This window comes from Pleurodeles waltl, chromosome 1_1 (genome assembly GCF_031143425.1).
Source record: "Pleurodeles waltl isolate 20211129_DDA chromosome 1_1, aPleWal1.hap1.20221129, whole genome shotgun sequence".
Lineage (NCBI taxonomy): Eukaryota > Metazoa > Chordata > Amphibia > Caudata > Salamandridae > Pleurodeles > Pleurodeles waltl.
This window is the reverse complement of record NC_090436.1, coordinates 834,113,687-834,131,872: the sequence shown is the minus strand read 5'-3', so window position 1 is coordinate 834,131,872 and position 18,186 is coordinate 834,113,687. Positions and strand designations below refer to the sequence as shown.

The 18,186-nt window shown below is 41.1% G+C and overlaps 1 protein-coding gene across 1 annotated transcript in view; it reads right to left on the bottom strand.

Annotated features, from left to right (window-relative positions):
• Positions 1–18,186, bottom strand: part of C1_1H9orf85 (chromosome 1_1 C9orf85 homolog) — a 347,742-nt gene that overhangs the window by 26,997 nt on the left and 302,559 nt on the right. The window contains exon 4 of the mRNA XM_069228924.1: positions 2,564–2,677. Coding sequence (XP_069085025.1) covers positions 2,564–2,677 — 114 coding nt within the window. The remainder of the gene's footprint in view (positions 1–2,563; positions 2,678–18,186) is intronic.

Genomic DNA, 18,186 nt, shown 5'->3' with positions numbered 1-18,186 from the left:
CTTAGAAGAGGGCTGATTCTGCAAGGCATTTACAAGATTTGTCCTTACTATGGCACTTCTTGTACTTTTTATGAGAAGATCTTTTGGGAGATTGTTCCCGGGCATAGAACGTAGCCAGGGGAGGGGGTGGCAGAGGGGAGAGCACGACTGCTTTGGACTCCCTCTAAAGGACTAGGCCAAAAACTATTTGACCTCTTACGGTTTCTTTGTTTTCGGATATATAGAAGAGTAGGAGATGCAGGTCATTGCGTTGTGCTCCAATCCTGCAGATGTCATGTGGATCCAATAAGGAAATCTTGTAGTCTCTACAACAGGGTTTAAGCACTAACATTTTTGGAGGAAACATTTCACCTAAAACAATATTGAAGTACTGCAGAATTTGATCAGTGAGACACTGATAGAGAGGCCTGGACCTGCATGCAAAAACTGATGCTAGCACCTGGTGCAGGCACATCAGTTAACACCTAAAATAGTCTGGTGTTGTCATGTTCAAAGGCAAATTTGCAGCTGAAGCCACATGGCACCACCTGGAGAGATATTTCTGTAGAAAAGGTTTTCTGGCCACACTGAAGCCTGAAAGGGCAATTCCTAAGGTGAGTAATCTGCAGGAAGATGTTTCCATAAGCAAGTCAGCACTGGATTATTTGAATCACATGTGCAGTGACTTGAAAAACAAATTGCCAGACTTCATTACCAGACAGACAGACTTAACCTAATTCTTCATAAGCTTGACTACATCAAACCCACCCTGAAACCACTCCATTAGGTCTGTGTCGATGACAGGGCCAAATTTAAAGTCCTGTGCACCTTCCATAAAGTGAGCTGGGATAACTAGAGAAACTGGCATACTCTTTTACCCTAAGTAAAGCCTTTGCTCCCTGTCAGCCTGTCGGTTCAACCAACGATAATTAAGGAGGAAGAATCACAGAGGACGTTCACTAGGCATAAAAGGACCTAGATTCTGGAATGCCCACAGTCTCAATCTGTTATCCATACACAATTATATGGCATTCAGGAAACTTTTGAAAAATAAACTTTTTCAGCGTTTCCTTTGAAACAGCAATTAACACAGAACTTGGATCGCAAATGAAACACATCAGACCTTGTTACCTAGTTCACTAGTTCATCAGGACTCTCTCTGACATATTGTGGTGTTTCTCACATCTTTGCACCTCTGTCAAGTGCTCTGAAGTAAACAAAATAGGGCATGTGAATACTATGAAACTTCTTAATAATCAAATAAAAATAAGGCTACACTTGTGGTGCCATAATCAACAGTGTCGGGTTAATCCACATGAAGAAGTCCATATATTCTCAATTATTTTTTCCAAGGACAGACACGATCCCTTGGTTAGGTCTTTGGTGGCTTCTTAGGATAAGCATGGATTACATGTCCAAATTTGCAGCAACTCAGAAAAAAACATTACTTTATTATCCCGTCTGTTCCGCATTACCAGTCTGCGTTGGTCCTCTTCAAGGAATGGAAAATAGCTTAGTTAGGTTTAGTGTATGTGGCACTGAATAACTCCTAGTAACCCAACACAGCTGGCTCTCAGTGTATGTGACTTCTCAATTACTCTTTGATACAATTACTCTTCAATAAGTTATGAAATACTGATTATCTCAGTAAAGGGTGATGGGTGTGTCTCATACTTTTTTCATTTTTCATTCATTTGTGAGGCTGCATCATGTTCTTTAAAGATCATTTGAAAGTAAAGCTTGTAATGTGGTCTAATTATACTGCAGGGATCAGAAGAAGAAAAAGGGATCCTCAGGTACACATATACTGCTCTGGTTAAAAATGAAAGAGATACAAGTGGTTAGCAAATTGTGTTGGAAAAAAGCCATAATGTAATGTTGGCATATCAACAAACTCTTCCTTAGTAAGGTTAAAGTGAGGATTCCATGACTCGTGGTTTGAAGACACTTAGACACTCTGGTAGATTGTGTTTGGTTGAATGCTGTATTTCCATGTCTCAACAGTTGCAGATCAGTAGTCTGTCTTGTGGATACAAATCCCTTGGGCACATATTTGGCCAGATATCCTCTGATAGTGGTGAAATAAGTGTTGAGACTTCAGATAATCGAACATTTCAGTACTATTAGATCCATAAAAACAGCTACTGATAATGATTATGTCACATAATTAAAATGACTGACATTTCAAACATCTGAATCTACAGCAGAGACCATGCAAAAAATAAAATCAGTACCACATTGCCACTAAGGCACACCTGTATACTACATTCCCTTGCTTAGGGCAGCAGATGCAAACAATGACATTGAAGGAAAGTTCAGTCCTTTATATTAAACACTGATGTTCCAGTGTTATTGTAATAAAGCATGCTGAAAATGGGTGCAGGGTTTCATCCCACAGCAACACACACTAACCACTACAGAACGTCTTTCTCCAAAACATATTTCTCAGAAGCCAAGTTGTTGTTATACACAGAACCTTGACCTGCAAAACATTCAGGCTAAAATATTGTGGAATAGAAACCATTTATAAAAAGATACGTATATACATTAAGTGCTGTCATCACAAACAAGTGGCTATACTTACGGAACAACAATTTCTTCTTTTTTCCCACATTTGGCACAAATCTCTAATTTACTGGCACATGGTTTACAGATAATGTGGTATGCATCCTTCACAGTCTTCTGAAGACATTTAACACTGGAAAATACAAAAACAATGAAGGATTATTATACAAATTATAGTTATCCGTGTTGTGCTTGCAGTCTTTCTGGTTAAAATAACTGTGCAGACACTCTAAATTCGGAACAGCATAGAAGGGAGACGCAGAACCAGAGAGGAAAACAGGTTAATTGCCTTGGTTACCTTGTAGAATCACTTACGTCCTGCAGCCACATACCTGCTTTTACACTTTAGAAAACTCTGTTACAGTAGGAATTAGCTACGTAGCATACCATAAACATTATTGTCATACTGAGTTTTGAAATACTGGTTTGTATCTCCGCTTTATATAACCTTGTTATGAGCTTTTGTTGTGGTGTGATTATTTGTCTTTGAATCAAAAAAATATAAAAAAATCCATTCCTGGTAAGCGTATCACCGCTAGAAACGCACTTCTGTTGATGTCCCTCACCGGCTGCTCCAACGTGTAGAGAAGTGCTCTGACAGTCTTAATTCTAGTTTGTTACCATGGCGATAGACCCTGAACGCTTGTCAAACGTCATGAAGAAGCTTTGTTACGTTTGTTCGTCGAAGGCATCACCGTTGTGTTCTTGTTTGTTACCATGGAGATAGTCGCTTGTCAAACATCATGAGGAAGCGTTGCATCATTACGTTTGTTCGTCGTAGGCATCAGCGTAGTGAAGAAACATTGAACGTCTTGGCTCGCGAGTCCTAGCACGAGATGCACTTCATCATCGGCCAACGAGGGACGATAAGCCAACGCGAGCTGAGGAAAATGCCCATGAAGGTATTTAAAATATATTTTACAGTTTTATATCTGCCTCACCTTGTTTTCGGGTGCTGCGCTGCTTAGCAGTCTCTTCTTTAACGCTGGGCTCATTTCATTTCATTTTCGGATCGCACGCTGAGTTAGGGCTTCCACTCAATCAAGCTACCCGGTGGAAAACGTAACTTTCCGTAGCACGTCGCTCGTCGACAAATGTAAAAGTTCAATAAACGGGTGGCCCGGTGAATAGAAAATGTTCTTTATTTAAGTATTGATAGCTAAAGAAGCCCTATCCAGTCAGCAGATACAATGTGGACCCAAACATAACTCCAAAGACCAACTGCCACTTAGGTATTCTATATTTCATGTGATAATGTATTATACATTTTATTAATACATCATCACATAGTTACCAAGTTCCCATGGACATAGAACACCCAGTGTTAGCACGTTACCACACACGTCACACCCTTGTTATAATTACATATGATTGCTACTGCTCGAACAGCCAGGTCTTGAGGCGTTTCCTGAAGGTCAGCAGGTCCTGGGTCTGTCGTAGGTGGATGGGGAGGGTGTTCCAGGGTAAGTCAGATACACACCATAAATTAACCTGTGCTCATCCTCTGCTAGCTTGGCTCAAAGCAGGCATACTTAACTTAAGAGACAATGTGTAAAGTAGTTGTGCAAAACTTCAATCAGTAACGCAGTAAAAACACCACAAAGAGATTCCACACCAGGCTAGAAAAATAGATTATATTTGCATGAACAAAACATGACAAAAATGGCAAAAATGCAATGAGTAGATCTTGAGATATTAATTTTTAAAGATGAAATTAAACTGTAGTGCTTAAAAGCATAAAGCGTCTACTGGGGCTATCTGGTTGCGCTGGACCAGCTCAAATCTGAAAAGTTAGGTCCACCGCGGGTCAGATACAGGGACCAGCCTTGGCCTGTTGAAAAAGTACTTTGGTTCTTGGATACGTCAATGTCAAAGCAGAATTGCAGGCAGCAAAGGAGGCGACACGTCGTTGTCTATCTTTAAGATGTTGTGATGCTATTGATTAAATTTGACAAATGACATTGTGTTTCACCACTGCGCATATTAGTTGCTCAATGTTCACCAGTAGCACATTGTATGTTTTGTTCAGTTTAGTCGCCTATTGGCTTTGACATGGCATTAGCCATTACTTTCTGTATCCAGTTTAGCCGCCTATTGGCTTTGACATTGCATTAGCCATTACATTCTGTATTCTGCCTATTGGCTTTGACATGCTGTATTCAGTTTAGCTGCCTATTGGCTTTGAAATGATGTATTCAGGTCAGCTGCCTATTGGCTCTGACATGATATTAGACATTGCATTTTGTATTCAGCTCAGCTGCCTATTGGCTTTGACATGATATTTTATATCACATTTTGTATTCAGCTCAGCTGCCTATTGGCTTTGACATGACACTAGACATTATATTTGATATTTAGGTTAGCTGCCTATTGCCTTTAACGTGGACTTAGACATTACAGTTGAGAATCCAAGCTGTATTTTTCCAAGCTGTGTTTTTTCCACAAGATGAACCAAACTGTTTTTCTCACACCAGACTAGACCTGATAAGAGAGGGTACATTTGGTGTTTTTCCTTCTTGCTCGGGCTTGGGAAGAGGAGCAGTCTAGGAGATCTGGCCAGTCTCCAAAGGCTTGCGTAGTTTTCCCGGGTCTGAGAGGAGGGGGAACGCTTTTCTAAGGGTGGCTCAGGGCTTCAGAGAATTAGATTCGAATTTGCCTGACTTCAGGCTGGAACTTGGTGCCAGTTGCAAGTCTCCCGTGTGGGTAGATAATCTCTTTCTCGCAGTTGACCGGAGTCATCAACTTGCAGACCCCAGAAAGATGAAGCTGTAAATAGTTTCTCACATGGTGAAGTATTTGTTTTGCTTTGCATTCAATATCTTATATATATAACCTGCTGTGTACATTGCAAATATATTTTGTTTTCATTGAACGTGTGCTTGAAATCTATTAATTCGTCTCTTACGAACTTGTGGGTGGGGAAGAATTAACAACAATAAAAGTCTTCTTTGAACTCAGAAGTGCATTCTTGATATGTTCTGTAAGCTCTGATTACGAGATAAGAAGGAAAGCAGAACATTTTGGTACCAGAGGTGGGGCTAAGAGGCGAATTATAGATTTCTACGTGCACAATTTAAAAGTGTAACTGTTTTTTGTTGTTTGGAGAATTACAGAAGCACGGCAGACCATGTTTGAAAATGCATGTGTAGCTAAACTGCCTGATGGTGCTTTGAGAAACATGTTTTGTGGTGATAAAGCATATTTAGAAAATGTGCCTTTTGGAAGTGATGTTCCTTTTGTTTTTGACAGAAGGGTTTGGATACCTTTATCTGCTTACAGAGAAATGCAGGAGAAATGTAGGCAGTTGGAACATGAAAATGAGAATTTACGTGAGCAAATTAGCCAGAATACATTAATTCAAGATAATGCTGAAAGTTATAAAAATGCTGTTTTAGAAGAATCTTTCTTTTCCCATTCCAGTAATGAGGGGGTTAAGACAGCTTCGAGCTGCTCTGAGCCTCCGTGTGAGCCAGGTTTTTTGGCAGTCAAAGTGCATTCCTTAACTGATAACACGGACGAGAACGATAGAGCTCAGAATGTGATTTACGAGTTACCGTTTCAAAAGGAAGTAAAACGAAAGATTTTAAAGTTTCTTACTGTTTGCACTAAGCAAGAGACATCGAGTTTCATTAGCTTGTTTGATTTTTGGATACAGAATAGCCCTCATCTGAGTGAAATCCTAACACTTTGGTATATGGTCACTGTGAAAAATAATATGCAGCTGCGCGCTTGTGATTTGGCAAATGAAATAATTCAGACTTTAGGTTTCTGCGCAGTGCAAGAGGGAAACATAGTGCTCCTAGCTAGGATCATACACTGGATCTGGTACTTGCAAGACAGGGCTGGAGTACCACAGGTAAAAGAGTCACTAGTGAAATTGAGTGCACCTTTTGAATTCGTGTCCACTCAAGATAAAAAGCATGTTTGTTTTACTAATGATTCATTGACTGAAATGTTATTTTCTGGCACAGGAGAAGGAACAGCGTTGTACAATGTGTGTCAGATTTTAAAGCAAGAGCTACGTGAGATGTGTCATTTTTACACTGATTCTTGGTTCATTGCCAATGGTTTAGCCGTTTGGTTTTCCACATGGCTTGCACCTAACTGGTTCAATTCCCTTGCAGATGTTAAAGAGAAAAATTCAGAGAGAGAAGTGTTCACCCAGAATTCTGACTTACTGGGGATGGCTAAGTGGGTACACCAGAAATGTGAACAGCTGGGAGAAAAAGCCACTTACAGGTGGGCAGAGATGAGAGAGATGCACATTCCCCTAGATTTGATAAAAACTGTGCAGCACGCACAAAAGCAATCTGTCAGGCAAGCAGTCACAGAGCAGTTGTGAAGAGGAAAGTTACCAGGACAGAAATGGCAAATTGATCAGGTTTTAGGGGGAGTGATTGCTGCAAATTACCATGAAGAAATCAAAATTATGCTGGTAACTAGAAAAGAATCTGATTCATTCATACAAATTGGAGACAGAATGGCCCAACTTGTCAAAAGTGCAGTGAATGGAGGTTTGGTAAAGAAGGAGTCTGCCCCAGCCCTTCTGGCAGTGCAAGAAAAGGGAAGCTGTGGTTCAGGAGATAAAAACCACAGTGCTGATGTGTGGGTTGAAGCCCTAAGTGACCCTCCAGAACCTGCAGAAATTATAACAAAGGGCCCCAAAAACGTCCTGCTGATTATAAAACAGGGAAAAGAGGAAGGGTACATTTTAAATGACAAATGTTATTTGCAAGAAAAGCCATACTTCTTTCTTTTGCAGATCCTACCACGTTTCGCCACTGTCCCTGAGTGTGCTGTGTGGTCCCCCTTCGGGTGTGTGCGTGTGGGGTCGGGGAAGGGACCGAACCCCCAACCTGAACCTGGCTGAGTAAAGTGCCAGCACCATGGATCCATTTTGCGCAAATGGCGCCTTCAGTTCAAGTTCAACTTGTTTGATTGCATTCTTCCACTGGAACTAAGCTGTGTTTTTTCGTATGGAACTCTGACTTTCACTTACCTTCCAGCATACCTTTCAGGTGGACCGTGCACCTTTACATGAGTAGTACTCATGCTACATCAAATTGCTATTTTAGAGACACTATAATCTCATTCAGAGTATAAAAGTTTCAGTCTTTTCTGTGTAGATGTATCTGATGTGAAAGGTTATGAGATCTGTATGTTAATCCACTTCCATTGCTTTACAGGGATTGCTTTGGTCATTCAAATCTGATTTGCTGATAATGTTTTTTTTTTGTGCTGATGTTTTTTTTTTTTTTGTTTGAAACAAGAGATATGTGAAACAAAAATTCATTGGTCAAAGGGTGGAATGTGATGCTATTGATTAAATTTGACCAATGACTTTGTGTTTCACCACTGCGCATATTAGTTGCTCAATGTTCACCAGTAGCACATTGTAGGTTTTGTTCAGTTTAGCCGCCTATTGGCTTTGACATGGCATTAGCCATTACTTTCTGTATCCAGTTTAGCCGCCTATTGGCTTTGACATTGCATTAGCCATTACATTCTGTATTCTGCCTATTGGCTTTGACATGCTGTATTCAGTTTAGCTGCCTATTGGCTTTGACATGATGTATTCAGGTCAGCTGCCTATTGGCTTTGACATGATATTAGACATTGCATTTTGTTTTCAGTTCAGCTGCCTATTGGCTTTGACATGATATTAGACATTGCATTTTGTATTCAGCTCAGCTGCCTATTGGCTTTGACATGATATTAGACATTGCATTTTGTATTCAGTTCAGCTGCCTATTGGCTTTGACATGATATTAGACATTGCATTTTGTATTCAGCTCAGCTGCCTATTGGCTTTGACATGATATTATATATTACATTTTGTATTCAGCTCAGCTGCCTATTGGCTTTGACATGACACTAGACATTATATTTGATATTTAGGTTAGCTGCCTATTGCCTTTAACGTGGAGTTAGACATTACAGTTGAGAATCCAAGCTGTATTTTTCCAGCCTGTGTTTTTTCCACAAGATGAACCAAACTGTTTTTCTCACACCAGACTAGACCTGATAAGAGAGGGTACATTTGGTGTTTTTCCTTCTTGCTCGGGCTTGGGAAGAGGAGCAGTCTAGGAGATCTGGCCAGTCTCCAAAGGCTTGCGTAGTTTTCCCGGGTCTGAGAGGAGGGGGAACGCTTTTCTAAGGGTGGCTCAGGGCTTTAGAGAATTAGATTCGAATCTGCCTGACTTCAGGCTGGAACTTGGTGCTAGTTGCCAGTCTCCCGTGTGGGTAGATAATCTCTTTCTCGCAGTTTACCGGAGTCATCAACTTGCAGACCCCAGAAAGATGAAGCTGTAAATAGTTCCTCACACGGTGAAGTATTTGTTTTGCTTTGCATTCAATATCTTATATATATAACCTGCTGTGTACATGGCAAATATATTTTGTTTTCATTGAACGTGTGCTTGAAATCTATTAATTTGTCTCTTATGAACTTGTGGGTGGGGAAGAATTAACAACAATAAAAGTCTTCTTTGAACTCAGAAGTGCGTTCTTGATATGTTCTGTAAGCTCTGATTACGAGATAAGAAGGAAAGCAGAACAGATGTAGGCGATCTGTTGGTTCTAAACTGCGCAAAGTCGAGATGCATCAGTAGCTGGAGACAATATGCCACGCAGTTGGTGATGCGGTGTCCACAATCCTTGCAGCATTGCCACTGAGGGAGATACCCCAGTTGGGATAGATGCAATGGTGTCAATGGGAAGGTTCTGGTAGTTGTAGCACTTTATACCCACTTCCAAGTGCCCAGGACTGGATCAGCACCACTTGGCAGGGCAAGATTTGCAGCAAGCCAAGTTCTGTTGCAGGATAATGAGAAGTATTTGCTGTGCCTGAGACTTAGAACAGGGGGCAAGCCAACATGCCCTTGGAGCCACTTTGGCTTCAACTGAGATGGGTCTAGACCTTCCTCAGCAGGGCAGAGGATAGCAGGCAGCAGGGCAACACAGCAGAAAAGCAGTACTTCCAGAGCAGCGGTCCAGAGTTGCAGTCCTTGTAAAAGCACAGCCGTCCTTCCTCCTGAGAATTTTGCACAGGTACAGTAGTGTACTGGGTTGATAGGGTCAGAGGTCCAGTACTTATACCTAGTTGTGCCTTTATTGTAGTGTGACTTTAAAGAAGGGTCTTTGAAGTGCACAGACGTCCTTTCCTTCAACCCTGGCTCCAGACTCATTACAGGAGGCCATGTATCCCTATGTCTGGGGTTAGGACACTGCCTATGCAGGTGTAAGTGTGAAGCTGTGCTGAGCTCCTCCCTCCCATCCTACCAAAGATGGCCCATCAGGCTGCTGATGGCCCACCAGTCACATATAAGCTCCCTTTGTATGTGGCTGTCTAGGGGGAATGCACAAGTCAAGATGTCACCCCATCCCAAACGTGTATTGGAGACAGGCTGCGGGCACACAGGGCTAAGAGTAGGAAAATACCAACTTTCTCAAAGTGGCATTTTCGAAATTGTAACCATAAATCGGACTTTACCTTTAAAGAGGATTTATTATTAAAACTCCACAGATACTAAACATGACATAAATACTCCTTCTTCATTAGGAATTACATCTGATTAAATGTAATAAGGAATCCCCAAAGTTACCCTCTGAGAGGGGTAGGCCTCAGAGTAGTGGAAAACAAACTCGGAAAATGTTCACTACCAGGACATGTAAAACTTAGAAGTATATGACGTGCCTCTTAAATACACAGCACCCTGTCCTGTGGGCTACCTAGGGCCTACACCGTAGGGGTGACTTATATGTAATAAAAGGGATGTTTAAGGCTTGGCAAGATGTTTTAAATGCCAGGTCAACATGGCAGTGTAACTGTGCCTACAGGCTCTGCAATGGCAGGCGTGAGAAATGTTTAAGGGTTACTCAATTGGGTGGCACAAGCAGTGCTGCAGTCCTACTAGTAGCATTTAATATACAGGTCCTGGGCACAGGTAGTGCACTTTTCTAGGAACTTATAAATAAATTAAATATGCCAACTGGGGCTGTACCAATCAAACCATGTTTCAGGGAGCAAGCACATGCACTTTAGCACTGGTCCAAAGCTGGCAAAAAGCTGTCAGGCCTAACAATACAGAAATGGAAACATCAACATACTGGCATGACTTATAGAAACAATCTTTGACAGGCATAAAATTTCACCAATTTGAATTCTGTGAATCAGGTTTTGGAATTTATGTGATCAAAGAGGACATTTTAAGGACCTAAGATCAACTATGGAGTGCAAAACACTTTATTAATTGGTAGATATCCCCAAATGATTTACTCTCCTGATTGTAAATCTGGCCCATAGACAGGCAGCATTCAAACTGCATTTTGCAGTACATAAAGTAGAACAGTAGTTTTTGATGAAAAAATAAAGTAAAACAATTCAACACAACTTTTAACAACATTTAATGCATATTAAATAAAAATATTGTTTTTTACTGGGGGTGGGAATTTTTTTAATGATTCCTTAAAAAGCATTATGCAGACATTAAATATGTATATTTACATTAATTAATTCATACACATTTAATTTAATGAGGTATGGTCCTTCAACATTTTGTGTTATTAGTTCTAAGTTAAGAATAAATATTTTAAATTGTTTTATATTTACATATTAATAATAGTTCTAAAGAATAATAAATGTAATCATTAATTTGTCTTATGTTTTCACATAGGAGGATCTCTGCCACATTGGTGGGGATCGCCGCCTACATGTGAAATTACTAGTGGTAACTTTACACAAGTAATTTTACTCTTAGATATCTCCACCCCAGGTTTCAGGGGTTGAGACTTGTAAGTCTACTTTTAAATCTAAATCTACACCTCAATGGTGAACAGCAAAAAACTGCAGATTAACATCTAAGTGCAAGAGTACATTTTCACCTGAGTAAATCTACTAGTGTTATTTTTACCTTTGTGAATAAGGCACTATAGGTCTTATTATGATTTCTGCGGACGGAAAAGCCCGTCTAGCAAAGTCCCGGTAGGTTGCTGTCAGTGTGGCAGCCTCCCAGCCGGGCCCATTACAAGTTTCCTGCTGTGTCAGCGGGCGGAAACTCAGTTTCCGCCCACTGGCCTAGCTGAAAATGGCCTACATCATTGTTTCCGACTCATAATAGAACCGGCCCCAATGCTGTAGTGCGTAGGTTGTACCAGAACCCGTCACAATGTTTACTGCCTGCAAAGCAGACCGTGAATATTGCGATGGGGCTGGCCATGGGGGCCCCTGCATCCCATCTCTGTCAGCCTTTTCATGGCAGTGTTACCATCATGAAACCGCTGGCGGAGAAGGAGATCGTAATCCCCAGGGCAACGATGCCCTGGCGAACTAGGACCACCAGCACCGCCAGGCCTACGTGAAGTCGTAATCTGGTGGTCTGACTGTGGCACTACTACCGCGGTTATCATATGGCGCTTGGACCGCCGCATTAGCAGCGATCCTACCTCCACCACGACCCTGGAAGTCATTAGACCGCCAGGGTGGTAATGAGGCCCTATGTCTTTAAATCAGCAATCTTGAAGCACCCATGCAAAGCCTTCTAGTTTTCATATAATTAACCCCCTTTTATAGTGAGTTTACCATACAACTAACTTATATTACATTAAGTATGTTTTGTTCTGTGTGCGGTCACCCTTAGGAGTCATGCCACTGAAAGAAGGGTTCAGCTAACAACCAGTTTAAAACAGGAAAGGTTTTAGCTTTCTTGTAAACTAAGTATGTGATTCAATAAATCATAAAGATAGTAGAAGTGTGCTCCAGGCTTTGGAGGCTTAGTAGGAAACAAAATGACCGCCCACTGGTGATGTTTAGAATATTCTTTAAAGGTGCTTCAGCAGAGACACACCGCCTTGGCATTTCTTGAATGATAAATTGTGGCCAAAGAACTTAGAGAGGACTCTCTATCACCTCCTCTGTCCTTGAAGATAAACTGAGGAAGGTGAAACCAGGATCACAGAGCAGATGCAATTTGCAGAAAGTCTAATAGAAGACAAGCAACCAAAAACAATAATTTCTAAAGTGGGATTAAAGATTCATTGGAGCTAAAAAATTGAATAATAAAAAGTGCTGGTAGCTTGCTGAATTTGCAGACTCAGGGTCTGATTTATGTTTTGGCAAACAGGTTACTCCATCACGATGGTGAAGGATATCCCGTCTGCCAAAATCTAAATCCCATTATGTCCTATAGAATTTATATTTTGGCGGATGGGATTTCCGTCACTATTGAGACAGAGTAACTGGTCTGCCGTGTTCTAAATCAGGGCCTTTGTTTATTAAAACAAAACTACTCAGGCCCTGGATAGCTCTGTCTCTGTGAGACTCCAGGCCAGTTTCCACCTAGCTACAAGCATGCCTGCTGCACTTGATTTCACATATTTCACATGAGAATATTACATATGTAGCAGTATGTACTGCATGGTTGTTGCATTTATTTAGCACTTCATACCCTTGATAATGCATCACAGTGCTTTGGCAGACCACAGCATGCTATTCCAGTATGTACTCTTGTTGACTGTGGATTTGTAGTGTGGTCTACATTAGAATTGTTTAGAGCTAAACATGGTGGGCAACAGATTCCTATTCTTGTTTTGCTGCAGTAGTGTGGCTCTGCTTATGCATCAATGGAAGCAAAGGAGAGCACAAAATAGCTCTCAATGTGATTGTACATAACACCCTTGTTAGGGGTATTTGGATCTGGTGTTAAATGGGTAATGTCCAGAGACATCTGCTGCCCATCCCTTCATGTGTGGGGGATTAGTTATGGTTCTTCATTGGTGCAGTTCATCATCTGTTGGGATGGTCAGTACTTTCCCGAATTCCTGAGTTACAGTTGATTGTGGAAGTTCATGGTCTTTGCTGCAAGGAAATTCTATAATTTTGCTGATGGTATAGAGAAAGCAGCTCCACCAATGTGCACTTTCTAGTATAAGAGTCAGTTGGGGTGCTAAAACTCGAGCAAAGCTCTCAATTCTGCAAATATCTTTCATTTATTATTGAATGAAGATAGAATCCTTGCCATAGATTGTCAAAGGGACAATGCAGAGCACCTTAAAGGACAAGTGTCCGGCCGCAGATAGCCAGTGAGTACATGCAGGGCTGCAGCAATGTGGTCACCTAAGCAAAGGTGTAGGACTAGTTGTGCTCCTGCATTTTGTATTCTTTAAAGACTGAGCAGGAAGAGTGGGCTCTTTAGCTATGTTTTTTATGTTTTTGACAGGTCACTAAGTGGGAAGCATTGCAAATAAGATAAACAGGCCCTCACCTACGAAGTGGTATGCTACATCATTGGGCTGTGCTCCTCGCAGGGCAGGCACTGCAATGCCCAGTGGGCCCTATGAAATGGCTCTTTACCAGAGGTCTTTTATTACCCAGAAGTCCGGGTAATGCCCCGCACCTGGGGGCATGATATCCGTCATGTTTGTGATGGAGTAACCCCTCTGCCAAACTCAAGATTAGTCACTTTATTGAGAAGAGCAGTGAAGAAGTGATAGGTTGGGGATGCCAGTGGTTTAAAATTGGCCATGGGTTTGAAAATAAGGAACACCATTTATTATGACATCTTAGAACTTATGCCAAGTTTAAAAACAAAGTTGAACCCAGGGGAACTTTAATGAATCCTGGGTTCGGAGAAAGGTTTGCATGTTTCTTGCCTGAAGCTCCTCACAAAGGAATCAATTACAATTCATCGGAACCAGAAGACAGAAACTAAGGTACCTAATCACAAATACTGAGTCAATATAAATTACATCCTAACAGTGATACAGCAAACTCATGTCATAGTAGATTAATGTATTAGAAAGAAATCTCATGGTTGGGATCCTCTCTTCGTAATCCACTAATGAAAGTGATCGGGCCTCATGGAATGCCGTTGAGATGCTGTTGGAGCTCCCAATTTGTGTCAGAGTAGTGGACAGAACCTACACGATCATTAAATTTTGGCAGGTTGTCATCCTTTCCTAACAAAGAGATCTTTAGTTTCTTATGAGTGTTACTGAGTATTAGTCTGGAACGGGTCTTAATGTTGTGTCCTTTCACAACATTAGGAAATATAATGAGTACTGATTTGAGAAAGTGGTAACTCCCATATTCCTTTCTTCTAAAACAAAGATTTAACCTCTTTCAGAAATAAAAGAATATGATCTTTGTTGATCATTATTAGTTTTAACTTGATAGTTGGTGGTCTTGATGTTAAATGAATGCAGGATACCATGGCAAGGACGTCATTGTGTGAAATTATGCAGTGCAACAATGCTGGGAAAAACTGGAGATGTCCCCTGGCTATGAGCATATGGTCAAAGGGAAAGTATAACATGTCACTTGTTAAGTAGTGGAGTCCCTTGGGCTCTGCTCCTTTTGTCATACTATGAAAATTCTATAAAGGCTGCTGCAGGTTTTCTTGGGCACATTGTTCCTGATTTTGGACATATTTTTGAGAATTTGAAGACTCTTCCTAGAGGTCTTCTTTGAACCACTAATTCCCTTTCATTGTATTCCCTATGTGGTAAAGCCCAGTTTGCTTCAGCTGTGCCGTTTATGCATTTCATTTAATATGACATAAACTGTTTTATGAAGGGAATGTTCCTCATGCACTGAGTAAGGTAGGCCCCGTGCTTAGTAGCAATGTATACTTCCATTAAACAGAGTTGTCTCATGGGATCAACTATGCTAGACAATTAAAGCACGTGGAGAACCAGGGTTTTTAATTAAGCTACTAATCAGATACCTAATTTTTGAAGCTTCTTTTTCACAATTAAAACAATGTCAGAGGCAGGAATAAGTAATTTAAATAGGTTTGATTATTGTGACCATCACCACTTATGACAATGTGAATTCAGTCTGAAACAACAAGAAAGTAAATCACAGTTTCTTTGATCAGAAATTCATTGTTTATACAATACACAGTTCATCATTATTCACTGAAGGGATAGATGAGATATCTTATTAAAGGGCACTAGCCAATCTCATCCTTTCAATGCTGAAAAAAAGGCCTGAGGCCCTGGAAGGTCAGATAGCTTGTGTTCCTTGATGCCTTGTGCTAGAAGTCTCATTTATATCTTAGGACAGCACATCCTTTTACAAGGTAGGGATGTATTTCAACCCCCCGGGTGTCTATATATGAGGTATCTTATGACTTGAATTGTGTGAAATGAACGTTGAACCTTGGGTGTTGTCAGAAATGTTTAAGTTCAGGAACCTGTGAGTAGTGACCTATCGTCTGTAATTAGAGTTGTGATGCTGCATACATTGATATCAATTACTGCCCTTGCACATTGTACTGGGTCTGTATTTTAGGCAGGAGTTTCTTTGTACCCTAATTGAGTTTTGCCCTGTTTGTGCTGCTCTGCCTAGTTCCAAAAACACACCCTGGCTGCCTGTGTTAATTTAAATCGGCTCAGTCACATCCCAAAGACAAACGTGATAAATAAGGTCAAACCCTTTTGGACAACGGAGGCACCAGTAACAGGCGAGTGGTGCTTTGAGCCTCTGGTGGGCGTTTTTCCCCCAGCTGACATTCCTAGATATGGAAGAGGCATTGCTGGAAAGGGGAGAGCTCCCCTATCCAGTAATGCCTCTCTCAAAAGGTGATCGCAGCTGTGTAGGAATGCAAACTAGACGTCAGGGATATTTGATTTTGGGGCGAATGGGCCCCACTGGGTACTGGTTATGGCCTACGAGTGGGTTTTAAACATTTTTTTGTATATTCCCTTTCCTGGGACATATTCTGGGGGAAGGGGTGGGAATTAGCCCATCGTGCATAAGAGCTGACCACCTAGGGGGCATAAATTGTCTTTAGCCCACTACAGCATGCAGTATGAAGAAATGGGTCACACCACATCAGCCACTGGATAACTTGACTATGAGTGATGGCATTCTGCCCTTTCACAAGGAGCATGCTCTCACACAAATTAGCTCTCTTCAGTGCCAGTAACTACTATGGCAATATGTTTTTAGAGCAAAAAAAAAATAAAAAATTTAGGCAGCTTTTTTTTAAGACTGACGAGAGCCTGTCACCTTCCCCAACACTTGAGTTATCACAAACCATGAATTTGCACGTGTGCGGGGTCATCTCACCAGAGGGGCATAATTCATTTTCAGCGTTTTCCCTTCCCATGAAAGAGGGTGGAGAAGGGCATGGGGCCTTGGTACCCAGCCACAGGAAATGGAAATCTAAAATGTATCATGCATTTTAGTTTGTTTTGTCTCACTGTGTATTGCGAGTTGAAGCATTTTTTTCTCTTTTAGGTTTTTTAGGAAATTGCTAACTGCAGAGACATAAGAGACATGGATCTCTTCGTTCTTTAGACATTTGTTTTTACAGTCTATTACATTTGTTCTGCATTTGGACTTGCACAGCTCTGCATTGCATTTACACTTGCAGCTCCTATCACACACACGGAATTTTCAGTGCATTATCATTTCTACCCAGCACAAATAGTTAAGGAAGAAAGTTTTAGATATTTAACATAAATGCTTTCTGTTTGGATTGACTTAACACAAATAGTGGATGAGAACTCTGAGGCTGGTTCTGAGATTGCAGTTGAGGGAGAGGATCCTGGATCAGATTCTGAAGTGATCATAAAGGTGGAATTAAATATTCGTAATCATTTCAGTTGGTAAGAAGCTGAGTGTTATAATATGACGCGTAAAGTTTCACAAGTGCTGACAGCGCCAATATAACATACTGAGTGAGCGGCTCTTTATAAACATCTCTAAAAGTAAATATAGAAGAAGCACTGAAAGCACTATGGGAACAACTAAGAGAAGTAAGGCCCCCTTAGCACCTAGATTGGAAACCCGTATTTTAATAATAGGTCCACGGCCTGTGCCTTTTACATTCAAATGCATTCGATTTTTATTCATATTTTTTTAGCAAAGCCTTCTTCTAGCTAGTTGTTTTTATACTTTAATCAGCTGCGTCTTTCTAAGAAGACGAGTTCACACTGCACATTATATCAGCCATCGTACAACGTGCACTCTGTGTCTTGTCCAAGGCTGCCATGTACCGTACATAACATGGCAACTAGTATTGCTGGCCCAGGAGCCAGTTCCTATCCACAAGACACATCATTAGGTTAGGCCAATTCTCCGAACCCTGTGTGGGTTATTCTATAAACAACACATAGGCCTAAGGAGGGTGGAGGGCATTCCAGTCATGACTGTTCTGGGACACATACCACACTACAGACAGCTTTCCTGATCCTGGCACTGACTCTTTAGCTTCCCAAGAGGTTAACCAAACAGGCAGATCCCTGCTATTCTATTCAGGTATGAGGTTGGGGTTACTCTCTGAGATCAGGACAGGCAGAAGGGTTACAACCACTATGCTGTCAGACATAGGGTTTCAGCAGGAATCTCTAGGCTTTCTAGAAAAATGGAGGGGGATGTTTATCATCTTTACCTTGGTTGCAACAATGATTACTTTACTATGTTTCATTTGCCTTATTATTGCAGCCCATGCTTTTAAGACTAGGATGCAATTGCTTCAATAAATCCATTAAAATCCAGTTTGCATCTCATGTCCTGCCTAGGCATTGTGAATAATCAAGTAACTGAGTGAATGGTGTATGATCAGTTTCCACGACTTCCCTGAGAAGTCAGAGTTTCAGGTTGCCACAGATCACCTCTCCCCTGACAGGGTTGGG